Raw genomic sequence first — 22780 nt, 5'->3', positions numbered from 1 at the left:
AGGGAGGGCTTGTGAAGGAGAAACACAGAAGCAGCCACAGAGTTTGGTGTGCAGGGTATAGAGCATAGATCAACAGTGCAAATATAAGCACAGCTAAGCCTGCCACACTGCACCCTCTTCTCTGCAACTTAGAGAGGGTCTGATCTTAAGGCATAGGAGAAGACATCTGGTTAGTCATGTCCAAAGCACATTTGCAGTGGGGAAGTGGGCTTAGCGGTCCATCTGGATTGCCAAGCCTCCATACTCACACGCAGGCAACTGAATAGACCATGGAGGACCAGCCTAGAGACCATCCGGAGCTGGTTGTAGACTGGGGCGGATGATAAGAAGAAACATCTTGCAGACACAGTAACATTCTGAGGAGCAGATGAATCAGGTCCAGAAGTCTCTTCAAACCTCCCTTATAGGTTAAAGCTTCCCCGCTTGTGAATACAGGATGACGAGATCACTGGTTGGATGAAGGCTGCAATATAAATAGGCCTGTGAGGATCCTTTAGTTTTGTGTTTTGTAATTGCATGAGTTTGCTTTTTCTTTCTCTTATTTCTTCTCTTTCTTTCTTATTCATTTATCTATTCATTTATCTTTCTTCTTTTCCTTTTTCAAACCCTTTCATCTATCATATATTTAGGAGAATTATAAGGAACTACTTCAAAAACCTGTGCTCTGATAAATTGGATAATCTAGAAGATAGGGACAGATTCTAGACACATATAAATTACCAAAACTGAACAAATAAATATGAAAATACTGAACTGTCCATTGACAGACAATAAAATTGAGGCAGTAATAAAAAAAAAATCTACCAACTAAGAAAAGACCAGGACCCAAGGGACTCATCACTGAATTCTACAAGAACTTCAGGCAAGATCTAAGCCATTACTCAAACTCTTCAGCGAACTTTAAAGAGAAGACACACTTCCAAACTCGTACCTGGAAGTTAGCATTATCTTGATACCAAAATCAGAGTAGACATGAATAAAAAATGAGAACAGCAAGCCACTCTCTTTCATGAACATAGCTGCAAATTCTTCAACATTCTTGCAAACAGAATACAACAAGTCATTGAAAAGAGCATACTTCTTGACCAAGTTGGCTTCATGCCAGAAATGCAAGGATGGTTCACAAACATGAATCAATAATTGTAATACATCTCATAAACAGAATCAAGGACAAAATCACATGATCATCTCAATAGATGCAGGAAAAGCCTTTGACAAAATCCAGCATCCATTCATGATAAAAGGAAAGCTCTGAGGAAACTATGTATAGAAAGACCTTATCTCCAGCTGATAAAAAACTGTTTATGACAAACCCACTGCCAATATCATATTACATGGGGAAAAAAGTTTTTCCTCTAAAATCAGGGTATCCATTCTCATCACTTCTTCTCAATATAGTATTCAAAACTTTAGACAGAGCAATCAGGCATGAGAACAAAAGAAAAGGAAAGGAAGAAGTTAAACTATCCCTATTTGCCAATGACATGATACTTTATACAGGAGACCTCCCAAAATTCCAAAAGACCCATAGAACCAATGAATAAATTTAGCTAAATAACAGTATATAAAATTACAAATAGAAATTATAGCATTCCTATACACCAACAATGAACCAGGAGAGAGAAATAGAGAAAGCAATAGCATTAACAATAGTTTCAAAAAACCCCAGATACTTAGGAATAAACCTGAGCAAGGAAGTGAAAGACCTCTACAATGAAAAATATAGTACACAGATAAAGAAGATTGAACAGGACATCAGAAAATGGAAAGACATTCCTTGTTCCTGGATAGGCAGAACCAATATTGTCAGAATAGGCAGACTACCAAAACTGATATGTAGATTTCATGCACTCCCAATCAAAATGCTAACCACATTCTTTACAGAACTAGAAAAACAGTACTCAAATTTATATGAAACCAAAAGAGACACAGAATACTAAAAGCAATCCTGGGCAACAAGAGGAAAGCAGGAGACATCACAATCCCTGACTTCAACTTATATTATAAAGCTATGATGATAAAAACGGCATGGTACTGGTACAAAAACATATACATGGATAAGTGGAACATAAAGGAGGATACAGAAAGAACCTTGAGCACATTCAGCCATCTGATCTTTAACAAAATCAAAAGTGTGTGCTGGAGAAAAGTTGACCTCTTTAATAATGGTGTTGGGAAAACTAGTTTTCCACATACAGAAGATTGAATCTAGACCCTAACTCTCCCCATGTACTAAAATAAAATAAAAATGGATCAAAGACCTAGAGATCAAAAGAGAAACACTTAATCTGCTGAAAGATAAAATAGCTAAAGCTTTTAAAGTCATAGACACAGGCAAGGACTTTCTGAACAGAACCCCAATTGTACAAGAAATCACAAAGAATCAACAAATGGGATCATATCAAATTAAAAAGGTTCTGTACAGCAAAGGAAACAACCAACAAAGTGAAGATATAACCTACAGAGTGGGAAATAATTTCTAGCTATTCCACAGAGGACTAATATCCAGAATATATAAAGAACTCAAAATATTAGACTTTTCAAAATAAAAGACTCAATCAAATGAAGGGCAATTGAAATGAAGACTATTTTTTTAAAAATAAGTACAAATGCCCAGTAAATACATGAAAAAAATGCTCAGTATCTTTGCCTATTAAGGAAATTCAATTCAAAACAACACTGAAATTCTATCTTAATCCAGAAAGAATGGCTATCATCAAGAAGTCAACAAAACTACCAACTCTGGCAAGGCTGCAGAGGAAAAGAACACTTCTACATTGTTGTTGAGATTATAAATTAGTACAACCACTATGGAAATCAGTATGGAGAGTCCCCAAAACACTAAAAATAGAAATTCCATTTCACTCAACTATTTCCCTCCTGAGTATCTTCCTGAAAAGGTTAAAGATGCCATATTACTGTAAATATGCATACTCCACACAATTAACAATAGAATCTTGGAAATGGTCTTTTTGCCCATCAACAGATGAATGAATAAAGAAAATATGGTAAATATACACACAATGGGGTATATATACCATATGCCATTGTGTCATACCATCGTGTCAATAAAGAAAGATAATATGGGGTCATTTGTAGGAAAATGAATGCATCTTGAGACTATAATGCTATGTGAAATATAGTAGTCACAAAAGGTTAAATATTGCATGGTTTCCCTTATATGAGAAACACAAAAATATAAATAATTTAAAGAGCAAAATAAAAAGATAGATACTAGAACAGAGATGTGCATGGGATCCAGAGATGGTGGGAGAGGGAAAAGCGGAGAAGGGATGGAGAAGAATAGAGGATTAAGGTGCTATATGTACATGCACCAACTACCTGTGATAAATGTATCATTATGTAGTGCAAACATGTACAAATAAAAAAATACACTAGTAAAAATGATGTCACCTGCAGACACGAATAGTTTGACCTCTTCCTTTCCATGTTGGATGCCTTTATTTATACATACGTGCAAAGGGGAGGCAGTTCTGCGTATTGTAGTAACAAGTGCTCCAAAAGCTGAGGTGTTGAACAAAAAAGGTAATGATCCCCCCGGGGATGAGACCTCTGAACTGTCTTTTAAAATTAAAATCAGCTGCTGCAGGATTGGAATCCGGACTGAAGAGAATAGGGGTCCACAGAGATCTTTGGAGACTGTGTTAGTTTGCTGTGACTTTGTACTGGGGACGCAGACAGAGATCTCTATAGGGACAGAGGACAAACTCCTAGGGCCTTAACCTGCTATTCATGAAAAAGCATGGTTCTTGTTTTCTTTTGATGCAGTCAAGGATTTATTTATTTGTTTGTTTGTTTGTTTGGTTGGTTTTTGGTTTTTCTCCGGTACCGGGAACCGAACTCACGACCTTGCACTTGCCAGGCAGGCGCTTTTGCCGCTGCACTAAATCCCCAGCCCCCACAGTCAAGGATTTAAAAGCTGTTTTTGGTAAAACGAAACTCTGGCTTCTCACTTGGACCCACAGACACCCCATAAGTAATTAAAAGTGGAAAAAGACTTGACTTTCATTTTGCATTTGTTTCCTCTATTTTTGTAAAACTTTGGATCAGATTTTTGGTCAGCTTTTCATATAATCATATTCAGCATTTAGGGAATGCCTAAGAGGTGGCAACTCAGGGTGGATTACCTCTAAATTCATGTAACCTACCTCATCCCCTTTCAAGGCTCAGGACACCAAGATAAGAGATTTATTGGGACATTCAACTATCAACAAGCCCACAAATCTCTAGTCATTGCCCAAAACTTCCAATCACCTTGAATTTCAACAAAGCCTCCACAAAACTGAGACCACCCTAAGCAGAAACAGGGACCAGATAAAGCACTAAGAACTTCACTAGAGCCATCTTCCAAATCCAGAACAGAAATAATGATCAATCATACCCTGTCCCACCCAGTTCCCTATAAGCTGGTCCTACTCATTCTTTTTATCAGTGTTATGCTCTTTAAGCTGAAGTCCTTTCCCTATTTTCTCTTATTTTCTATCTCTGCCTAATAAATCAGCCTATGCCTCTCACAGATGCATCCTGAAATGCTTTTCTGTATTCAAAGCCTATCCAAAGTGAGTTGAGGTCACCATCTCCTCTTCAAGGGAGCTACTCAGATACTGTCCAGTGACAGTGAGAATAAGGTCCATCAACTGAGTAACTTAAGGAATAGAAGTTCATTGTCTCAAGGTCTGGACTCAGATCAAAGGTGCTTGCATGCTTAGTGCTTTCTGAGAGCTGAGATGGAGACCTTGGTCCATGCCTTTCTCCTACTTTCTAGTGATTTCTGCCACTATTGGTCACCTTGTCTTGTGGAAGCCTTACCCTGATTGCTGCCTTCACCTTTACATGGTATGTTCTCCCTCTGTGTCTCTGAATCTACATTTCCCCTTTTTGTTTATTTTTTGAGAAAGGATCTCACTGTGTAGTCCAAACTGAACTGGAACTCCCTGTCCATCCCAGGCTGATCTCAAAATTGTGATCCTCTTGCCTCAGTCTCCAATGTACTGGAATTATAGGCATGTACCACCATGTCTGGCTAAATTTTCCCTTTTTTAAAAAGACACTGGTCATTCAGGGTTAGGACCATCCTAACGATCTCCTCTGAACTCAATTACACCTGCAATTGTCCTATTTCCAAGTAAAGCCATGTGACAAGTTACCAGGGCTAAAACACAGTTCAGCCACTAACATAGGCCTGTCATGTCAATAATTCCTATTCCTAAAAGGTGTGAGACATGAACCCACTTGTCCAGACCCCTCAAAAAATTGGGCTCCAGAGGCAGGAAGAACAGCAAAAGTGAGGTTTTAACTCAGTCAGTCTCTCAAGCCCGGGTGTCTGATTTGACAGGCACGCACAACTTGAGAAGCTGTGTGCTTTTTTTGCTATCAACTCACAAGAATCCTTCTTCTCATCAGCCATGGCCTGGGATCTGGGGTTCACAGTCTTTCCTGGCTGACGCTTGTTACTTCCTTCTCCCTGCTCCCTGTGTGCCCCTTCCTCCCTCTGTGCATTTCTTTGAGGTTATTCATGACTTTTTGGCTTCTCGGGATCTTCATTCATGAAAACTTATTTGTCTAGTAATTATGTTTTAGCTCAGTACTTTATTGCTGGTCTGAGCCATTTTATAGCTTGCCTGTCTATGTTTGTTTTTTGACCCAGTTAATTCTGTGAAGAAGGGCTTGTTAGAGTGCTTAATGAAATATGGACACATGAAAATATTTTTGTTTCTTACAAAAGAAAAATTGCTTGAATAGCTCTTAGGATAGACTGGGTGATGTTGAAATAATGACCAATCTGAACCGGTAGTCACTGAATACAACAAACATTCATTTCTCACTCGTGCTAGGTCCAGTGAGGGTAGGACTTTCCAAGACAGCTCTGATCCATGCCACAACTCAGCACACAGACTGCTTCCAAATCTACCACGAGGGGGCTGGGGATTTAGCTCAGCAGCAAAGCGCTTGCCTGGCAAGCGCAAGGTCATCAGTTCGATTCCTGGTACCGGAAGAAAAACAGACAAACAAACAAATCTACCACGAGGGCTGAGAAAGGCTGAGAGCTGCCCATGGCTCGCATTGGAAGCAGGCTCAGGACTGTACACCTGCGAGGGGCTAGAGAGTGCTGCAAAGATGAAAAGTTCACAAGCACCAACGCCTCAGCTGCAGGAATGCTTTAGGACTGGTGTTGAGGTGTTTCTGTCATCCCAGGGAAGCTAAATTCTTACCACAGTTTGGAGGGCAAGAAAGAAAGGGCAAGAAAGGTGTTCACTTTAGGAATTAAAGCTGGGGTCACTGTAAAGTCTGCAGCATAAAGAAGCAAGAGCTTAGGGGAGCGTTACCTGGCCAGTCTGCAAACACAGATGAACTAGTGCAGAAGTGAAAGCAGCAGTTTGGTGGGAAAGTCAGTGACAACCCCTGAATTTCCCACAATTGAAAACTCACTAGGGATGACAGAGAAAGAGAATGAAGGGGAAGAAATGATTGATTCACTGGCTCTAGGTAGAGAAAAAAGGAATCTGTCCATTCAACACTTCCTGCTGGACCGCAGGGACCCCCAGGGCAAGGGTAGGTAAGTCTGTGTCACCTCCCAATGGATGGATTGCATGCATATCACTAAATGCTTTTTTTGATTCTCAAATGCCATATCTAACAGAAGAAAGGAGCGATCCTTGCCCAGTAACCGTCCCATTTACTGTGCAGACGAGCCCACAGCCTGTCAGAACACATGGTCCTTCTCTGCCACGGAACTGGCTGCAGCGAAGTGACTGACTCGTGGTCACACCCAGAGCTGGCTATGGAAATTTACCCTGTCAGGATCTAAGCCATGGGAAAGGCTTCAAAATGTCCTGAAATTTATTTTGGCACAGCTCATAGAATGAAAGAATTTCCAATACTCATCTCTGTCCTGCCAGCTGATGAGGGGGAAAAGAAAGGGATTTCTCAGAGACATGGGTGTGCTAATCTTTGAGTTCACAAACTGGCCACAGCCCAGTTGGCTACCCCTCAGCCATATACTTCACCAACCCCCCAACCTCCCAGATAGGGTAACTATTTAAAGGCAGTTGGAATTCAGGAAAATAAGACAGTCACTTGGCAGGATCAACTACAGCGTCCTCTGAGAGGTAAATACCCAGACATTAATGCCCAGTCAAGTATTAGAATTTCTGCTATGTGCTGGCTTTCAGACTTACTCTGTTATGCATTTCTGTGGATGCATGTGTATGTGACCTACATGTGCACTGTATGACTGCACCATTTGGTATGTACAAGAAAGTGTGAGCATGCAAATATGCTAGTGGGTTTGTGAGGGCAGTGCTTGTGAGCTTTATGAATACAGGGATGTGTGAGGCAGTGGGGAGCTAAAGAGCATATGCCCAGAGGCATCCATGTGAGAGAATGGGGGGTCTATATCTATGTGTGTGCGTGTGTGTGTGTGCACTTGCATATGGCATAGGGTCAGAAAAGCTTGCAAAGAGAGGGTGCTGCCTTATTTCAGGAGCAAAATATTAGGGATAAGACTCCATTGATGAAATTCCCAGGACTTCTATGCTGTGTAGTGACACGCAAAAAATGTCTAAAGGGGGAGAGGGGGACATGTCCTCTGATCTCAGTTTTGTGGGATAAACTTACTTCCACCCTCCTAGGAATTCTTGGGCTGATGAACGGCAAGGGAAGCTATATCAGGTGACATCTCCAGGGATCTGAGGCCTCCATATGTGTGATACCATTCCACAGAACTGGGAAGGGTCAGGAGGAGGCGTGCTTGTGTGTGTGGTTTGTGGCCAGTCAATCTATATGTCCTAATGTGTGACAGAGGTGCTCTGGCTAGATATGGGCTGGATGAAAGGCATAGTTATGTGTTCCAGGGTGCAGTGGGGCAGCAGGATAGGCTCCAGAGCCGAAGCTGGGAATAACTGGGAGAGGATCCAGGCCAGCGAGTGTGCACCTGTGCTTCGCAGAGCTCTCAGTATGAAGCCCCTCCTCCTGCTGCTGGTGGTGGTCATGGCCTCAGGTAAGAACAGACCCTGATCTCTGAGCACAAGGGGAGCCTCCCAGTGGGGTAAGCACCTGACCTCAGTTTTCCTTCCCACTGGAGCAGTCTTCTCTCAGTGGGCAGAGCAGAGAAGACATTTGTGGGGAAGGAGAAAGGCAAAGAAGAGGGCCCCACATTCATCTACAGATTATTTTCTTCTAGATTTGCTTCAGGTCGAAGGACATTTGACACAATTCACAGCAATGATCATGCTCAAGACAGGAAAGAACGCACTTACAAGTTATGGTGCCTACGGTTGTCACTGTGGCATTGGTGGCAGAGGAACCCCCAAGGATGCAACAGATCGGTGAGGCCAGCTTTTTTGCCCTCTGCTCATTTCTGGCCCTGGCAGGGTTGGAAGTGGTAGAGCTAATGCCCAGTGGCTCAAAGGTCCCAGGCGGTCCCTGCTGGAAAAGCAACCAGCATGTTGAGAACTCTGCTCTAGACTATTCCGAGTCATTGAGTCTCTCTCTGTCCGGAGTCGCGGGAGAGGGGAGGATGGGGCATCAGGACCCTTAAAGCTGTGAGAAGGCAGCTCCAACAGGATGGCCTTCTACCAGGTGCTGTGTCAAGCATGACTGTTGCTACGACCGTCTGATGAAACGTGGATGTGGCACAAAATTTCTGAACTACAAGTTTACCAGAAGGGGGAGCTCAATCACCTGCAACGGTAAGAAGGAGACTTGTGACACCATCCTGTTTCCTTCCTGCACATACTGAGTGTCCCCCCCTGCCAGACCCTGTGCCGGGCACCAGCGATAGAGCCACAAAGGAACACCGTCCCTGTCTCAAGAAGCTCGGGGCTGAGTGGGAGGCAAAGAAATTGAGAGCACCGGGTGGGCAAGGCTGCAGTAGGAAGCAAAAGACAGAACCTTAATACATCTTAATATACCTTAGGCTCAAGGAAGCTCCTCAAAGTGGTGACATCTGTGCTGAGTCCCAGAGGCTGCGCAGAGAGGCAGGGAACAGAAGCTTGGCGCGTTCCCAGAGGAAGACATGAGGGGATGGCAGACTGTACTGTGCTGCTAGGGGAAGTGTGAGGACCCGGGGGACGGTGAGACAAGGAGCAAGCCTGACCTTCCAAGCCGGGCATCTGTAGGTTTTGTCCAACAGCAGCAGGAGCTATTTAGCAAAGGAGTGACAGGAGTAGACGTGCAGCTCAGAGGACTCCTTCTGTCTCAGGGAGGTGGGGACATGCTGGAAGAGAGATGGGTCAGCAAGCTGTCACCAACACGCAGACAAGGGAGAGCGACCATGTGGAATAGAGCACCGGGGTCAGGAGGGAGCGGGTGTGCTGCAAGCCAGATGCACTGGAGGACGATCCATCGAGCTTGGTGAGGGCTCGGGAGGGGTGATGAGGAGCTCCTGGGGGGATACGTGACTGGGCGGATGGGACAACTGAGGTGGAGATCACAGGAGGAGGTGGGGGTGTGTGGGGGAAGGAGCGGCTCTGACTGGACCACAGGGGGATTCATGGGGCCCCAGATGCCCCGGGAGCTACACAGCAGGCGGCTGGATGTGGGACCTTGCAGTTCAGGGAGGATCTGGCCTGAGCCACACTCAGAAGCCACACTCAGCAACAGGGAGCTCGAGTGAGGCGCTCACCCAGGTTTGATTCAAGGCCGGGGAGAGAGAGCAGAAGGTTGGACAGAGCACAGGGAAGAGGACCAAGTGAGACGTCAAGGGGCCACTGAGGATGAGCAATGGCCATTAACCAGAGGCCACTGAGGATGAGCAATGGCCAGTTAACCAGTCCCCATAAGGGCTCCTTTGCTTGAGGGACAGGAAGGCCCCTGAGGACTTCAGAGACAGGTGTTCCCATGCAGGGTGAGGCATAGCCAGATTAGGGCGGGTCAGGCAGTCAGTAGGAAGTAGAGGTCATGAGCGCAGACAACTGTATGGGGAAAGTCTGACTGCAGAGGAGGAGGGAGACTGGTGGTCATTGAAATGAAGTGAAGTCTCACCGTCCCCAGACAGCGGATCCATGGGTGGGACTCAGAGAGGGCTCGAACACCGGCCACAGCCTGAGTTGCTGAAGATCACAAATTACTTTTACCTCGTGTCCTCTCCTTGGGGGCCTGTGTCTGTACAGGTTTTAGGTCCCAGGCCACCTGATGCCCAGCTGGCAGTGGTTTGGCTAGTGGGGATATCCGATTCTCACATAATGAAAATTCTAAAAGAGGGCCATACCATGCCTGAGTAGCTTCTCTGCCATGTCTCAGCGCTATACTTCGGCTAGACCAAGGTGGCTGAATCTGCCCTTGTGTTGTCAAGACATACCTGTAGCTCCACACACATAGCAGGCTTTCTTACTATGCCACTGCCTTCTTGAAGGGAGGAAATCTATGCTTCTCAGAGCAGACTTCCCCCCATGGCTCATCCGCCAGCCTGGCTTTCACCAATCACCATCCACCGCTGGGCTCATGAAGCCGGTTTGGCCACCTTGACAGGTCTGTTAACAGAAGACGAGAGACAACTGCTGGGTATTTTTTTTGGTACGGGAATCGAACTCATGACCTTGTGCTTGCCAGGCAGGCACTATGCCACTGAGCTAAATCCCCAGCCCCTAGAGACAGCTGCTGGAAGATCTATAGCAGTGCTGGTGCTCGGTGCTCTGTGACCCGGTTGGCCAGGGGGCCAGTCCTGAGAGGGCAGAATCCTGCTCATCGGTTAGGATGATCTGGGGCAGGCAATTGTGTCAGAGCAGGAACATTCGGGCTATGGTTTCCACCCCCACCCCCAAGCCATAGAATAATAAAACACCCACCATTGATTATTCTTCTAATTTCAGCAAAGCAGAGCTTCTGTCAGAAACAGGTGTGTGAATGTGATAAAGCTGCTGCCTATTGTTTTGCTGCAAACCTGAAAAGCTATAAGAGAAGGTACCAGCTTTATAACAACGCATTCTGCCGTGGGAAGACTCCGAGTTGCTGAGAGGCCACCCGGTGCCGAATCTTCCGCTCTAACTCCTCGCCTTCCTCCGAGCAAATTCCCTGGCAATAAACCAAACAATTCTCTCCCCTCTGGGGACTAGGCGGGAGCCCTCTGTTCCCTCCCAGAAGGTGAGATCCGATTCCTTAGGCAGCTCTGATTGGCCTCTTCCCCTGCTGCCTGGGAACAGGACATTTTCCCACTCCCATCCACGGATTCCTTCCAAGCTCAACTTCCGATTTAGCATTAGTAGCTACACAGCTACTCCGGGGGGTGGAGGGGGTGGGGAAGGGCTCTTTTCTGAATAAAGCAGTTCATCCACAGATATCATATATGTGTCTATTTGTGTGTGTGTGTATGTGTGTGCAAGCCCACAAGCTCACACACAATCATGCTTTGTGTACACAGTGAACTAGTTCAAACTCCAGGCTCTGAATGCAGGCTCTCTGGAACTGGAAGGGGTGGGTGGGGGACTGGAGGATCTATAGCAATCCTGGTGCTGGGCGCTCTGTGACCTAGTTGGCCAAGGGGTCAGCCCTGAGAGGGCAGAATCCTGTTCATTGGCTAGGGCAACCTGAAAGCTTCCAGTTTCCCCCTCCACCTCACAGCCCTAAGCCTTGGTTTTCTCACCCAAATAGAAATAACACTCATGGCTCCTTTTTAAGAATTAAAAGGGACGCAAGGGTAAAGCACTGGGTCTGACCTGTCTTCAGCTGCCTGTCCTATTATGGGTGAGACTCAGGCATCCCTCTCCCTTTCCTGGGCTTATTGGGGAATGAAAGAGTTGCTTAAATCAGAGTGGAATCACATTTACCAGGCCCTTGCCGAATTAACTAAAGGAAGCAGAGAGGTGTGAAGAAGGGGCTCTGGTGATTGTGTCCCTGATACAAGGGTCACTTATAGAGGACCCCAGCAGAACCACGACCCTGCACAAAGGACCGCACACACATAGCAGGCTTTCTTAAGATAAACTAAAATCCTGGGTATCTTTGCCAAGGCAACACACTGTGCCCAAACTCTTAAAAGTTCTTGATGGAGATTAGAGGATTTTCTTTTGTCCTTGAGAGACTGATAAAACCAAATGGGATTCCAAAATTGTAAAGCATGCAAAGAAGGTTCTGCTCCAAGAACTACACACAGTGACACTGTGGTCTATTTTCATGCATTTTCTTTCTTCTTTTTTTTAACATCAAGAAAGAAATACTCTTAACATGCAATTATAAAGTTAACATGTAAAGTCCTTTTAACTCTGTGTATTGTTTCTCTCTGCCTATCTTGAATCTAATTTTTTCACTTACATTAAGATAAAAACAAACAAAACAAGAAAAAAACTCACTTAAAAGTTTTTCTCATGGCATTTCAGCCTCTAGAGGAAAAGATAAATATTTTCCAAATAGTGGCTTTGCAATTTACAACTCCATGGCAACCTAGACACCTAACAGCTATCCTTCTTGGAGAAGAAAATTTGGTTTAAGTGGCTTTAATTGCTTAAAGTGTTGAAATCATTCTGCCTTTGTAAAACCACATTTATGTCTTATTCAAAGCCTTGAGCAATGAAAAGAGATTTCCACCTGGCATAAATATTATTTCATTTGCTACATAGACCAGGGAAAAAAACAAGGAAAAACTACAAACAACCTTTTACAAATGATTTCTAAAAATGTGCCCAACCCAAGTTGATTAGTCAACCAAACCAGCCAGTAAAAGAAAGATAACTTCATTATTAAAATCAAGCTTGTTCATAGATTTTTCAAAAAATTCTAGCCAGTCCTACCTAAAATGTCAATATCTAAGAGTTAACTCCTATACTCATCCAAGACTGAGGAAAAGGAGGAAACAGCGAGGGAAATATCCCCAATGCATCATTCTGTTAAAAAAAAAAAAATTGGTTAGCTCTTTTTATTATATGTAGTCTTTTGCTTTAACCCAACCACAGGATATTAAAAGATACAATTACTGTAGATCATTGCCTCTGTATGAAAATGTGTCATTGCTAATAGCAAATGCTTCACCTGGATAAATCCCGATTCTGACATCAGATATATCAACCAAACTAAAAGTAAGAGATTCTAAACAGAATAGTAATGAGGGGGGTGGGTGGCTGAACTTTACAAGGTCCGATTACTATTTAGGTTGACAAGGGAAACGGAAATGTTAGTCTTGTAGATTAAAACAGTTATAATTGCCATCATCTGCATGGGATTTGTTGCCAGTCTGGTGGAGGGGAAAGGTATGCCAATGTAATGTGGGCCAGCAGTTGGACATTATCTCCTGACCGGGGCCACTTCCCAGGGATGGGGTGCATGCAGTTCTGCAGGCCCCTGTGGCACCATGTCTATGCTCTGCTGCAGCCACTGAAATTCTTGCTAATCTTTACACAAAGGATCTGTTGCATTCATTTTTCACTTTCGTGCTACCTAAGTGGTATAGCTGGAGTGAGGCTAGGATCACATTACTGCTCCATGATGATTCTTAACTTTAGAGAGAGGTACTGAAATGCCTCTTCATTTGAAATGAAGCCTTAGTTGAATGCTTACCAGACACTTCTTTTTTTGTGTGCCTTGATCTATCAGAAGGAAAAGGCAGAGAGTAACTTATTTTCCCCTGCCCCATCTTTCTCCAGGAAAGACTTTGTACCTTTGAACTAAAGTTCTTCCAAGAACATTTCAGCCTAATTCTTTGTGTGCAAAATTCCTGAGAGCATCTCATTTACAACTTCACATTGAATGACAAGTCAGAAGGATATAACGTTCTAGTTTGTTTCATTTTGTACTGAGAATCATCTGTTTATTTCTTCTTACATCCAGTATTGCTAACAAAAGTTCTGCTATTAATCTGACACTTAAATATGAATGATTGCCAGCATTTTCTCTGTGTTCATTTCCATCCAGGAGCACAGAATGCCCCCCTTTGTTTTAAATCTCCTTTTCTACTTTCACTACAATGTGCCTAATTGGTTATTTTTTCTTTTTAAATAAAAAAATCTGTCTCGTTTGTAGAGGTCCTTTCAACTTGGCTTAATTGTAGGAATTTTAAAATCTTATTTCTTTTACTACTTTGTCTCCTTCATTTTCCCTCTCTTTCTTAAGAGCTCTACCTGAGGGTGTTGGAGCATCTATTTGCCATATCTCTGGAAATTTCTCTTCTTTTTTCTTTATTTTCTATTTCTCTTTTGCCTGGATGATTTCATAATCTAAGCTTCTAACTCTGTGTCACACATTCTTCAGCTGGCTATCTCATTTCAGTGACTGCATTTTTCATCACTAACAACTACATTCAGGCTTTTTAAAAGAATTATTTCTTGTTCTTGCCTGGTATTAGCAACATCTCTTATGTGGAAATTCTATGTCAGATGTTCTGTATTGTCAATTTCCTGTTTCCTAATAGGTGTGATCCATGTGCCTCAAAGTGAATTTAGGATTGTCTTGGTTACTTTTCTCTCATTGCTGAGACAAAATACCTGATGCATAGAATTAAGGAAGGAAAGGTTTATTTAGCTTACAGTTTGTGGAAGTTTCAGTCCACACTTGGCTGGCTCCAAGGCAGAGTGACACATGGCAGAGGGCAACAGTTCATGACAGTGGAAAAACAGCCAAGTCAACAAGAGCAAAAGGAAACAGTGGCAAGCAGCCTCTTTCCCTTCCTTACATTGTATGCAAACTATCTGCCCCAAGGTGGGTGTAGCACTCACATCCATAATTCCAACATTGGACCATGAATCAATCATAAACTCTAGAAACCCGCCACATGACTGCATGAGGCTTTGGGGGTCACCCAGACGCAAACCATAACAAAGAGATGATGAGCCCTAGGGTTGACCCGTAGGTGCTCTGACCAGGGCTTCCTCATTAGACCCACGCAGAGAGTAGCACCAGCAGGAAGTCGCTCCTAAGTGATAACCAGCCACCCCTGGGATGTGGAGAAGAGGCTGCGAAGGATGAGAGAAGGAATGAAGACTTGAGGGTAACCGAGTAACTTGCATCTGTTCTCAACAATTTCTTGTTTAAGGAATGCTCTTGGGCAACCTCATAGCATTTCTATTTGTTTTTATTGTTGTTTTGCTGTTGTTTTTTTTCCAGTACCAGGAATCGAACCTGCAACCTTGCACTTGCCAGACAGGCACTGTGCTGCTTCACAGCATTTCTAGAACTTGAACAACTCAGCTGCTTCTGGGATGAAGGAGTAAAGTGACAGGAAGAGCTCTACTTAAAATACTATCTCAGTAGGTAAAATAAGCCAGACAGAGAAAGTTACATATTGCTTGATTTCTCTTATATGAGAAATCTTTTTAAAAAATAAGGAAAGATGGCAGAAAAGTAAAAAAAAAGTAGATGAGAAAGGGGGTTGGGGACACTGAGTAAGGGAGAAGAGACCAACTGGTCCCCTCTCTTTTGATAATTTTGATAACCATAAAAATACATGGGCCAGGGATATAGCTCAGCGGCACAAGTGCCTGCCTGGCAAGCACAAGGTCCTGAGTTTGATTCCTGGTACCAAAAAAAAAAAAACCAAAAAAAATTACATGTATGTACCAATATACCAAAATGAATATCATTATTCTGTATTGCTAATGAGCACTAATAATATAAAAATAAAAAAAGCTTTCTCCTAACCTACGCATAGTTTGTCTAAACTGCCTGTCCTGTGCTCAGGAGCAAAGTCAACTCCTCTCGCCCACAAATATAGCCCGCAGCCAGCATTGCTTCCTACTTCCTACAAGGCTCTGCATAAGTTCTTTTGTTATTTCTTCACATCTGAGCTGCTCTCTCAGCTCCATCATTCTGTCAGATTGGTTTTGGCAAAGGAAGCCAGCAAGCTATGTTCATTTGCAATCTTGGCAGAAACACAGTGAAATGTACAGTGCAATATCTTGTGCATAATTTGAAAGCACACAGAGTTCTGAAAACAGTGTTTTTCAAAGAACCATAAATCTAAATAAACACATCAAAGATGAATTGATAATGGAGAGGAAGAATAAAGAGGGGAATGAATAAATAAAATAAAGCCTTTGTCTTCTGCAATCCAATGAAAATAATGTGCTATCAAGGGAAACCATGCCCCATATAGATTAAGAATTGGTCAATCATAAATGCATGATTGCATGACAATTTGACCTGGCAATGCCATTTGTGGAAAATTACTTTATCCACACACACAGACACACACACATACACACACAATCATGCATGAGCAGGTGTGTCAGGGAGCCAGTGAGAATTCACACTCAGAGCTGTCTACATCTAAAATCTGGTCTTCGTACTGTTAGTATCGAGGGCATTAGTATTGAGGAAGGATGACTAGTCAAGCACCGAGATTTCCAGGCCCTTGTTAATGAAGGAGCCAGAGGAAGGCTCCCCAGCATTCACAGAGAAAACTCAGGTAGGCACTGCAGTCCAGTGATCGTGGACTTCAAAACACAACCCTGCTTCAAGATAGCAACAATTTCCTCCTGCAAACTCCATAAAAGGCCCTCAGCCGATAAGAGGGGCGCCGCTCTGATCCTCACACCAGCGGTCCCTCTCAGGTTTTATTCCAGTAAAACCTGTCCCCTTCTGCGGAGCTCAGTTTCCTTTTCCTTTGTCCTAATGTTATAGGCAGCTGAGTTAGACAGAAATGTTATAGGCAGTCAGACAGGGCCAGGCAGCCAACATGAAAGGCAAGATAAGATACCTGTGGGCCAGACCTCAAGACAAAAGGACTAAACAAATGCACCCACACACCTCCCTAGGTGTGAACATCAGGGATTGATATTCTAAATAAGTAACAACCACCTTCAAAAAGCCAGAAAGAGTCACTAGCCCAACCCCCTACAGGAAAAGCCCCTGTTCTGTATTCATGCCCGTTTGTTATGTGACTCACTTCCCCATTTGATCCCAGTTTACTCAATTTTACCTGAACTATCATACTTGTAATCTTATTGGTTGACCATAGTTTTGTCCCGCCTCATGCCCACCTTGTAATTTCCCATTTTCCCCCTATCTTGGACCCGTCTCACCTCAGGGTTTTGCTCTATAAAAGTTCCTAGAAAAGACAGAGTCTTGGGTAACCCACTCGGGCCCCCTTCTGTCCCTGTCTTGGACAGAAGCCTTCTTTCCCTCAATAAATATCTTCTGCTCTTAACCTTCATTGTTCCTAAAATTCATTCTTTGATTTTAGAGAACACAAACTCTTCCCAGATATTGTTCAGGTTGGGAGTTTTTATTTTTCTGTATCACTAGCAAGTGTCTCCTAACAAACCAGCCAGCCGAGCCTCAGCCGAGCTGGTTTACACTATTCAACCAGAATGAAATATTCATTTCTCAATTATTGCTATCTCTTGGCTACATGAACAGAGCTCATAGATAATCAAAAAACCATTTCAGTTCACTTCAGTCCATGTTTTAGGATAATGAGATAAATGTTTGTTTGTTTGTTTTGTTTTTCTTCCAGTACCATGAATTGAACTCATGACCTTGCACTTGCCAGGTGCTTTGCCGCAGAGCTAAATCCCCAGCCCCTAGGGTGGAGATAAATGACATATCCTGCCTGGTCACCAGTAGAATTGAGTCAGGTTCCTTCCAGGTGGCAGAAGGGTGACTCTCCAAGACACAGATTTTCTATACAGGTGCTGAGTGTCAAGGAGACAGATGAGGCTGAAAGACTATCTGATAGGCACAATAATTGTGCCCATCAGAGTCTCCACTGGAGCCACCCAAATCCACTCAGCCTTCCATCCATCTGCCTCTATACTACATGTCACCATAGCTGGTGGATATCAGGGTGCTCACACTTCACACTGAGAGGGAGGAGCAAGGCCAGTGGGTCAGAGTGCCCCTCAAGGTCCAGGTCAGATGTCCTAAGAATATGTTAAAATATAAACGTAGGTACATTAAAATTTAGTAGGTTTACTTGCTCAAACACTGATTCATGGATCAGGCAGCTCCAGCCTATTAGAGGTTTAGAACACAAGTATAAGGGGAAAGTGACAAGAGGGAACTTTTTATAAGGTATTTGACAAGATTATACCAAACATATCAGTTGAATTGGAAAGATTCTTTAGTGGGTAAACTTAGGTTTTACTTTTCTGTTTATTTTAGTTTTCTGTTTGTTTGCGTAAGAATCCAAGGTGCTGGGGCCATCTTAGCTTCATGGTTTCCAAATTTAAAAAAAAAAAATTCTTGCCAGGTAGTGGGACAGGACTGTAATCTCATTACTCTGGGAGACCGAGGCAGGAAGGTCACAAGTTTTAGCCCAGCCTGGGCAACTTAGTGACTAAGCAAGACCCTGTCTCAAAATTTAAAATAATAAAACAAGGGCTAAGGATGTAGCTCAGTGGTAGAGCCCCTGGCTTCTAGCTGCTGTACTGTAAAAAAAAAAATTGTTTTGCATTGCCATTGATCCTACCCAAGGCCTCATGCCTGTGTTCTATCACTCAGCTATATCTCCAGACCTAATTAAAAAATTTTAATCAACCTAAACCAAGAAAGTTAGTGAATGTAGTAAATCATTTTGAAATGACAGCAATATAACATGATTATATAGATAAGAAAAGAAACCAAAAAAGCAAGTCATATTATTTCCAATAAAATGGGTACATTTTCTTTTTTGTTTGTTTCTTTTCTTATCTTTACAATCATATTACATGGCTATCATTTCAAAATAGCTTGTTCCAATGAAAGGGTACTTTTGTGAGCTTTATGTTAATCAAAAAGCAAAAATCTATAATAGAGAAAAACAAAAGTAATAAGCAAGTAATGCGAACACACTAGTAGAGTAAATCACTTAACTACTTTGAAAGACAGGGAAAGAAGGAGAGAGCGGGAGAGAGAAACAGAGAAGCAAACAAGTTGCAAAATTGTTGTGGTATGTCTTTGCCTGTTAATAATTACCTTAAATATCAATGGCTTAAACTTTCCATTTAAAAGACAAAGGTAAGGAAAAGGGATGGAGAAGAGGAACTTTCATTAGCATTAAAAAGGGATGGAGAAGAGGAACTCTCATTAGCATTAAAAAGATACTTATTACTTACACCTATCAAAGTCTAACTTAATGCCAGTTAACTGACTTCTTCTCTGACTGCTGATCAACAACTGCGACCCCTTTCAGCCTGAAGAAACCAGAGTGGTCATAGCCCATTATTCCCTCACAGCAGTTCGCGTTATTTCTTCAGCAGGGGGAATGTTGTAGGTAACTGAGTTAGATAGAAATATAGACAGTCAGACAAGGCTGGGCCCTTGAGGGAACCAGTATGGAAGATAACATACCTTGCAACTGTGGGAGGGACAGGCACTTCCACTGTGGGCCAGACCTCAAAACAAAAGCTAAAACAAATACACCCACATACCTCCCCAGGGATGAACATCAGTTATTAATATTCTAAATAGGTATCAATCACCTTGAAGAATCCAGGAAGTCACTAATCTCATCCCCTATGGAAAAAGCCCGTGATCTGTATTCATGTCAGCTTGCTGTGGGACTCACTTCCCCCACTTAGTCCCAATTAATACACTTTACCTCCACAATTATGTTTATAATCTTATTTGTTGACCATAACTTTGTTCCACCTCATGCTCCCCTTGCAATTTCCCATGTTTCCCACCTTGGACCCACCTCATCTCTGAATTTGCTCTATAAAAATCCCTAGAAAAGGCAGGTTCCTTGGCAACACACTCAGGTCCCCTACTGTCCCTCTCTTGGGCAGACTTTTTCTTTCCCTCAATAAATATACTCTGCTTTTTAAAAAATCTATAATTTTTATGCTTTTATGTATTAATTAAAAATAAATTTTAACAAAAAAGGGGGTTAGTGAAATAGCTGCTGTGTCTGCCACTACAATTGCTGCTAAGGTGAAAATCAAAATTGAAAATCTGTTCTCTCTTACTATATTCAGTATTTCACTTCAGACAACAGATGGGTGCATATATTTCTCTGTATACCAAATAATTCTTTAGTGGACACCAGCTGTATGTACAGCATTACCTCAGTTCTATCACCATGTCTGGTATTAGTAAAAGATTCCACAAGTTAAGGGTTCAGCTCCACAAGACTACCCAACTTCAGGTGCCAAACTGAAGCCTGAGGTCAATTTACCTGTGTCTCTGACCTACTGGCTATAAATCAGAGGTTCCCATGGCCTCTTCCTAAGGGTTAAATCTTTTACTAGAACAGCTCACAGAACTCACCAAAAAATTTTACTTACTATTGCCAATTTATTACACATAATATTTTAAAGGACATACATGAAGAGTCTGAAAGAGGAAATACATCAAGCAAGGTGCGTGGGAAACTTCCACAGCTTCACCATCTGCCCTACTCTCGGATACTTCCACATATTCAGTTACCTGGAAGTTCTCTTAACCCTATAAGTTTGTGGTTTTCTAAAGGCTTCATTTGAATCAGTTCAACCTTCAGTTCCTCTCCCATCTCCGTGGTGGTGGTGATGGTGGTGGTAGTGGTACAGGTGAGGAAGTGGAAAAAGTTCTCACTCTAACCACATGGTTGGTTCATTTAGCAGCCAGCCCCCATCCTGGGGGGTCTTAGGGATATAATGAGTCATCAGAGTCATCTCATTAGTATTAAAAAGATACTTATTACTTTAGAGGTTCTAAGGGTTTTAGCACCTGGTACCAGATAACAGGGCAAGATTAAATATACTTTTCATTAATATCACATGGTTATGATTTAGATCTAGAATGTCTCCACAAAGTTTCATGTGTTCAGAGATGGGCTTTCAGAAGGTAATTGGATAATGAGGATGCTATACTCATCAGTAGATTGATCCATCAATTAGTTCATTGCCAAATGTACTATTAGGTGGTGGAGTCCAAATGGAAAAGATGGGTCACTGGCACATGGCTCTGGAGGGTACATCTCTTGCTCTGGCACTTCCTTTCACTCTCTTCTTCTATGAGATGAGCAGCTTTCCTCTGCCATGCCTTTCCATCATGCCATTTCTGCCTTGGAGCTAGATCCGCATGGACTGAACCTCTGAAACCCTGAGTCATAATAAACTTCTATTTGTAGTTGTGGCAGACATTTTGTCCCAACATTTGAAAACTGGCTAATACAGAAATTTTATACCAGAGCAGCAAGGTTGTTACTTTGACTATACCTGGCCATGCAGTTTAGAATCCTTTAGAACTGGCTTGTAGAAGGTATTTGGAAAGGTTTGAAGATATGGGTTAGAGAATCCCTAGAATGTTGTAAGCAGAGGTTGATGAGTGATTCTGGTTAGGGCTCAGAAGACCATAATGGTCTTAGGGATATAATGAGTATAGACCAGGCTCATGAAGTTTCAGATGGGAATGAGGTTAGTACTGGGAATGGTGTTACATTCCAACAAAGAACCTATCTATATTTTGACTATGTCCTAAAACTTCAAAGTTAAATTTAAAGGTGGCAGAGTAATTATTTAATAGAGGAAATTTTAAGACAGCTCAAAGTTCAGGTTGTGGCATGAGTACTTCTGACTACTTTTAGCCAGGTTTACAATGAGAATTAGGAACAACAAGTAGATCTGAAATATTTGTTTTAAGATTTTAGTTTGACTAGAAGAAAAGATAGATGAAGTTGGATTCACAGAAGTGTGATTTCAGAAGAGATTAACTCCATTAAAAAGAAGCAAAGTAATTTGCATGTACACAGTAGGAAAGATGCCATGAGAACATCTCAGGACCTACCCAGCACAGGCTGAAGGTTGTAAGTCTAAAGTTGTTTCAAAGAGTTTTCATTAACAGGAGAACCCCAGGGTGCTCTGCTCATTCAGGGCCACCTAAAAAAATATTTTCCCAATTTCAGCTGTCCAGGCACTCAGAGGTCACTGCAACTGTGATTCAAGGGCCCCTGGCTACTGTTTAAGATGTCAGCAGACCTTGAGATTGACCACATGGTGTTTGTTTCTCAGACATGCAGAGTGCAAAAGTTGAAGTGTCACTTAGGCTTCCATCTAGATTTCAGAGGAAGGTCTAGGAAGCCAAAAAAAAAATGTTGTAACTAAGTCATGGGCCCTGCCTGGAGGCCCTGAGAGGGTGATGTATGTAGCAATGAAACTGAAACTGCATTGGGGATCCAGGGAACTGGAACATGGAACATCTGCCTAGAAAAGGTATAGGTAGTGAGTTGAGCCAGACCAAGACAGAGGGCATATGGGTTGCAACAAGCAAGGCCATATGAGTAGGGCTACCCAAGCCCTTTGGACATATCACCACATGTGTCCTGGATCCTGGATATGGTAGTACAGAATTCAATGTTTGCTGTGCTGCATTTCAATCTTGCTTTGCTTTGATCTCTTTTTATCTCCCTATTCCTCACTTTTGGGCTGGAAATATTTACCCCGTGCCACTGTATGTAGGAAATACTTAACTTTTTTGAGGCTCTCACAGCTAAGAATTTGCTTGAGTCTCAGAGGAGAGTTAGGGCTTAGACTTTTCAGCAATGTTGACACTGTTTAGACTGGGAACTTTTAGAGATGGATCAAAATAATTTTGTATAATGAGGTGGACATGAGAGGGTAGAGGCAGAATGGTTTGGTTTAGATATGAAGTGTCTCCCCAAAGTTGCATGTGTTCAGAGGTGGAGATTTTGGGAAGTGATTGAATCATAGGGGCACTGTACTATCAGTAGATTAATTCATTGATGAGTTTATAGCTGAATGTGTTCCTAGATGGTAAGGCCCAGTTGGAGCTGAGACTCTGAGGCTATGTCTTTGAGTTTAGCAATTTTTTTTTTATTTTGAAGAGTAAAAGAAGGATAACATAGTAATAGGGGGGCTTACCAAATTATAGACAAAGTGGTAGGAAATTATCAATGGTTGTTGTTTTACATATTGTT

The 22780-nt window shown here is 42.5% G+C and overlaps 2 protein-coding genes across 3 annotated transcripts in view; one reads left to right on the top strand and one right to left on the bottom strand.

Annotated features, from left to right (window-relative positions):
* Nucleotides 1-10894, bottom strand: part of Pla2g5 (phospholipase A2, group V) — a 59227-nt gene extending 48333 nt beyond the window's left edge. The window contains exons 1-3 of the mRNA XM_005394670.2: nt 10809-10894; nt 10322-10493; nt 249-463 (exon numbers count right to left, since the gene is read on the bottom strand). Coding sequence (XP_005394727.1) covers nt 249-355 — 107 coding nt within the window. The 5' untranslated portion in view covers nt 356-463; nt 10322-10493; nt 10809-10894. The remainder of the gene's footprint in view (nt 1-248; nt 464-10321; nt 10494-10808) is intronic.
* Nucleotides 7028-11297, top strand: LOC102016553 (phospholipase A2, membrane associated-like). Of its 2 annotated transcripts, none has more exons than XM_005394673.2 (5): nt 7028-7130; nt 7875-8020; nt 8204-8348; nt 8602-8711; nt 10833-11297. In XM_005394673.2, the coding sequence occupies exons 2-5, from the start codon at nt 7978-7980 to the stop codon at nt 10973-10975; spliced, it is 441 nt and encodes a 146-aa protein (XP_005394730.1). In that variant the 5' UTR covers nt 7028-7130; nt 7875-7977; the 3' UTR covers nt 10976-11297. The 2 variants fall into 2 exon arrangements, with proteins under 2 accessions (XP_005394730.1, XP_013375185.1); XM_013519731.1 differs by having other exon boundaries at nt 7064-7130; nt 7862-8020.
* Nucleotides 11298-22780: the final 11483 nt, after the last annotated feature.

The sequence above is a fragment of the Chinchilla lanigera genome, unplaced genomic scaffold, assembly GCF_000276665.1.
Source record: "Chinchilla lanigera isolate Chin_1 unplaced genomic scaffold, ChiLan1.0 scaffold00051, whole genome shotgun sequence".
NCBI classification, from domain to species: domain Eukaryota; kingdom Metazoa; phylum Chordata; class Mammalia; order Rodentia; family Chinchillidae; genus Chinchilla; species Chinchilla lanigera.
Note: the sequence above shows the minus strand (reverse complement) of the source record. Positions and strands in the feature narration are given on the sequence as shown.

What these genes read in the sequence shown, in the direction of transcription:
- LOC102016553 (XM_013519731.1), top strand. Translation starts at nt 7,864, where the DNA reads ATGTGTTCCAGGGTGCAGTGGGGCAGCAGGATAGGCTCCAGAGCCGAA. An exon ending in GGTGGTGGTCATGGCCTCAG is followed by an intron (nt 8,021 to 8,203) that starts GTAAGAACAGAC and finishes ATTTTCTTCTAG; the next exon opens with ATTTGCTTCAGGTCGAAGGA. An exon ending in CCCAAGGATGCAACAGATCG is followed by an intron (nt 8,349 to 8,601) that starts GTGAGGCCAGCT and finishes GCCTTCTACCAG; the next exon opens with GTGCTGTGTCAAGCATGACT.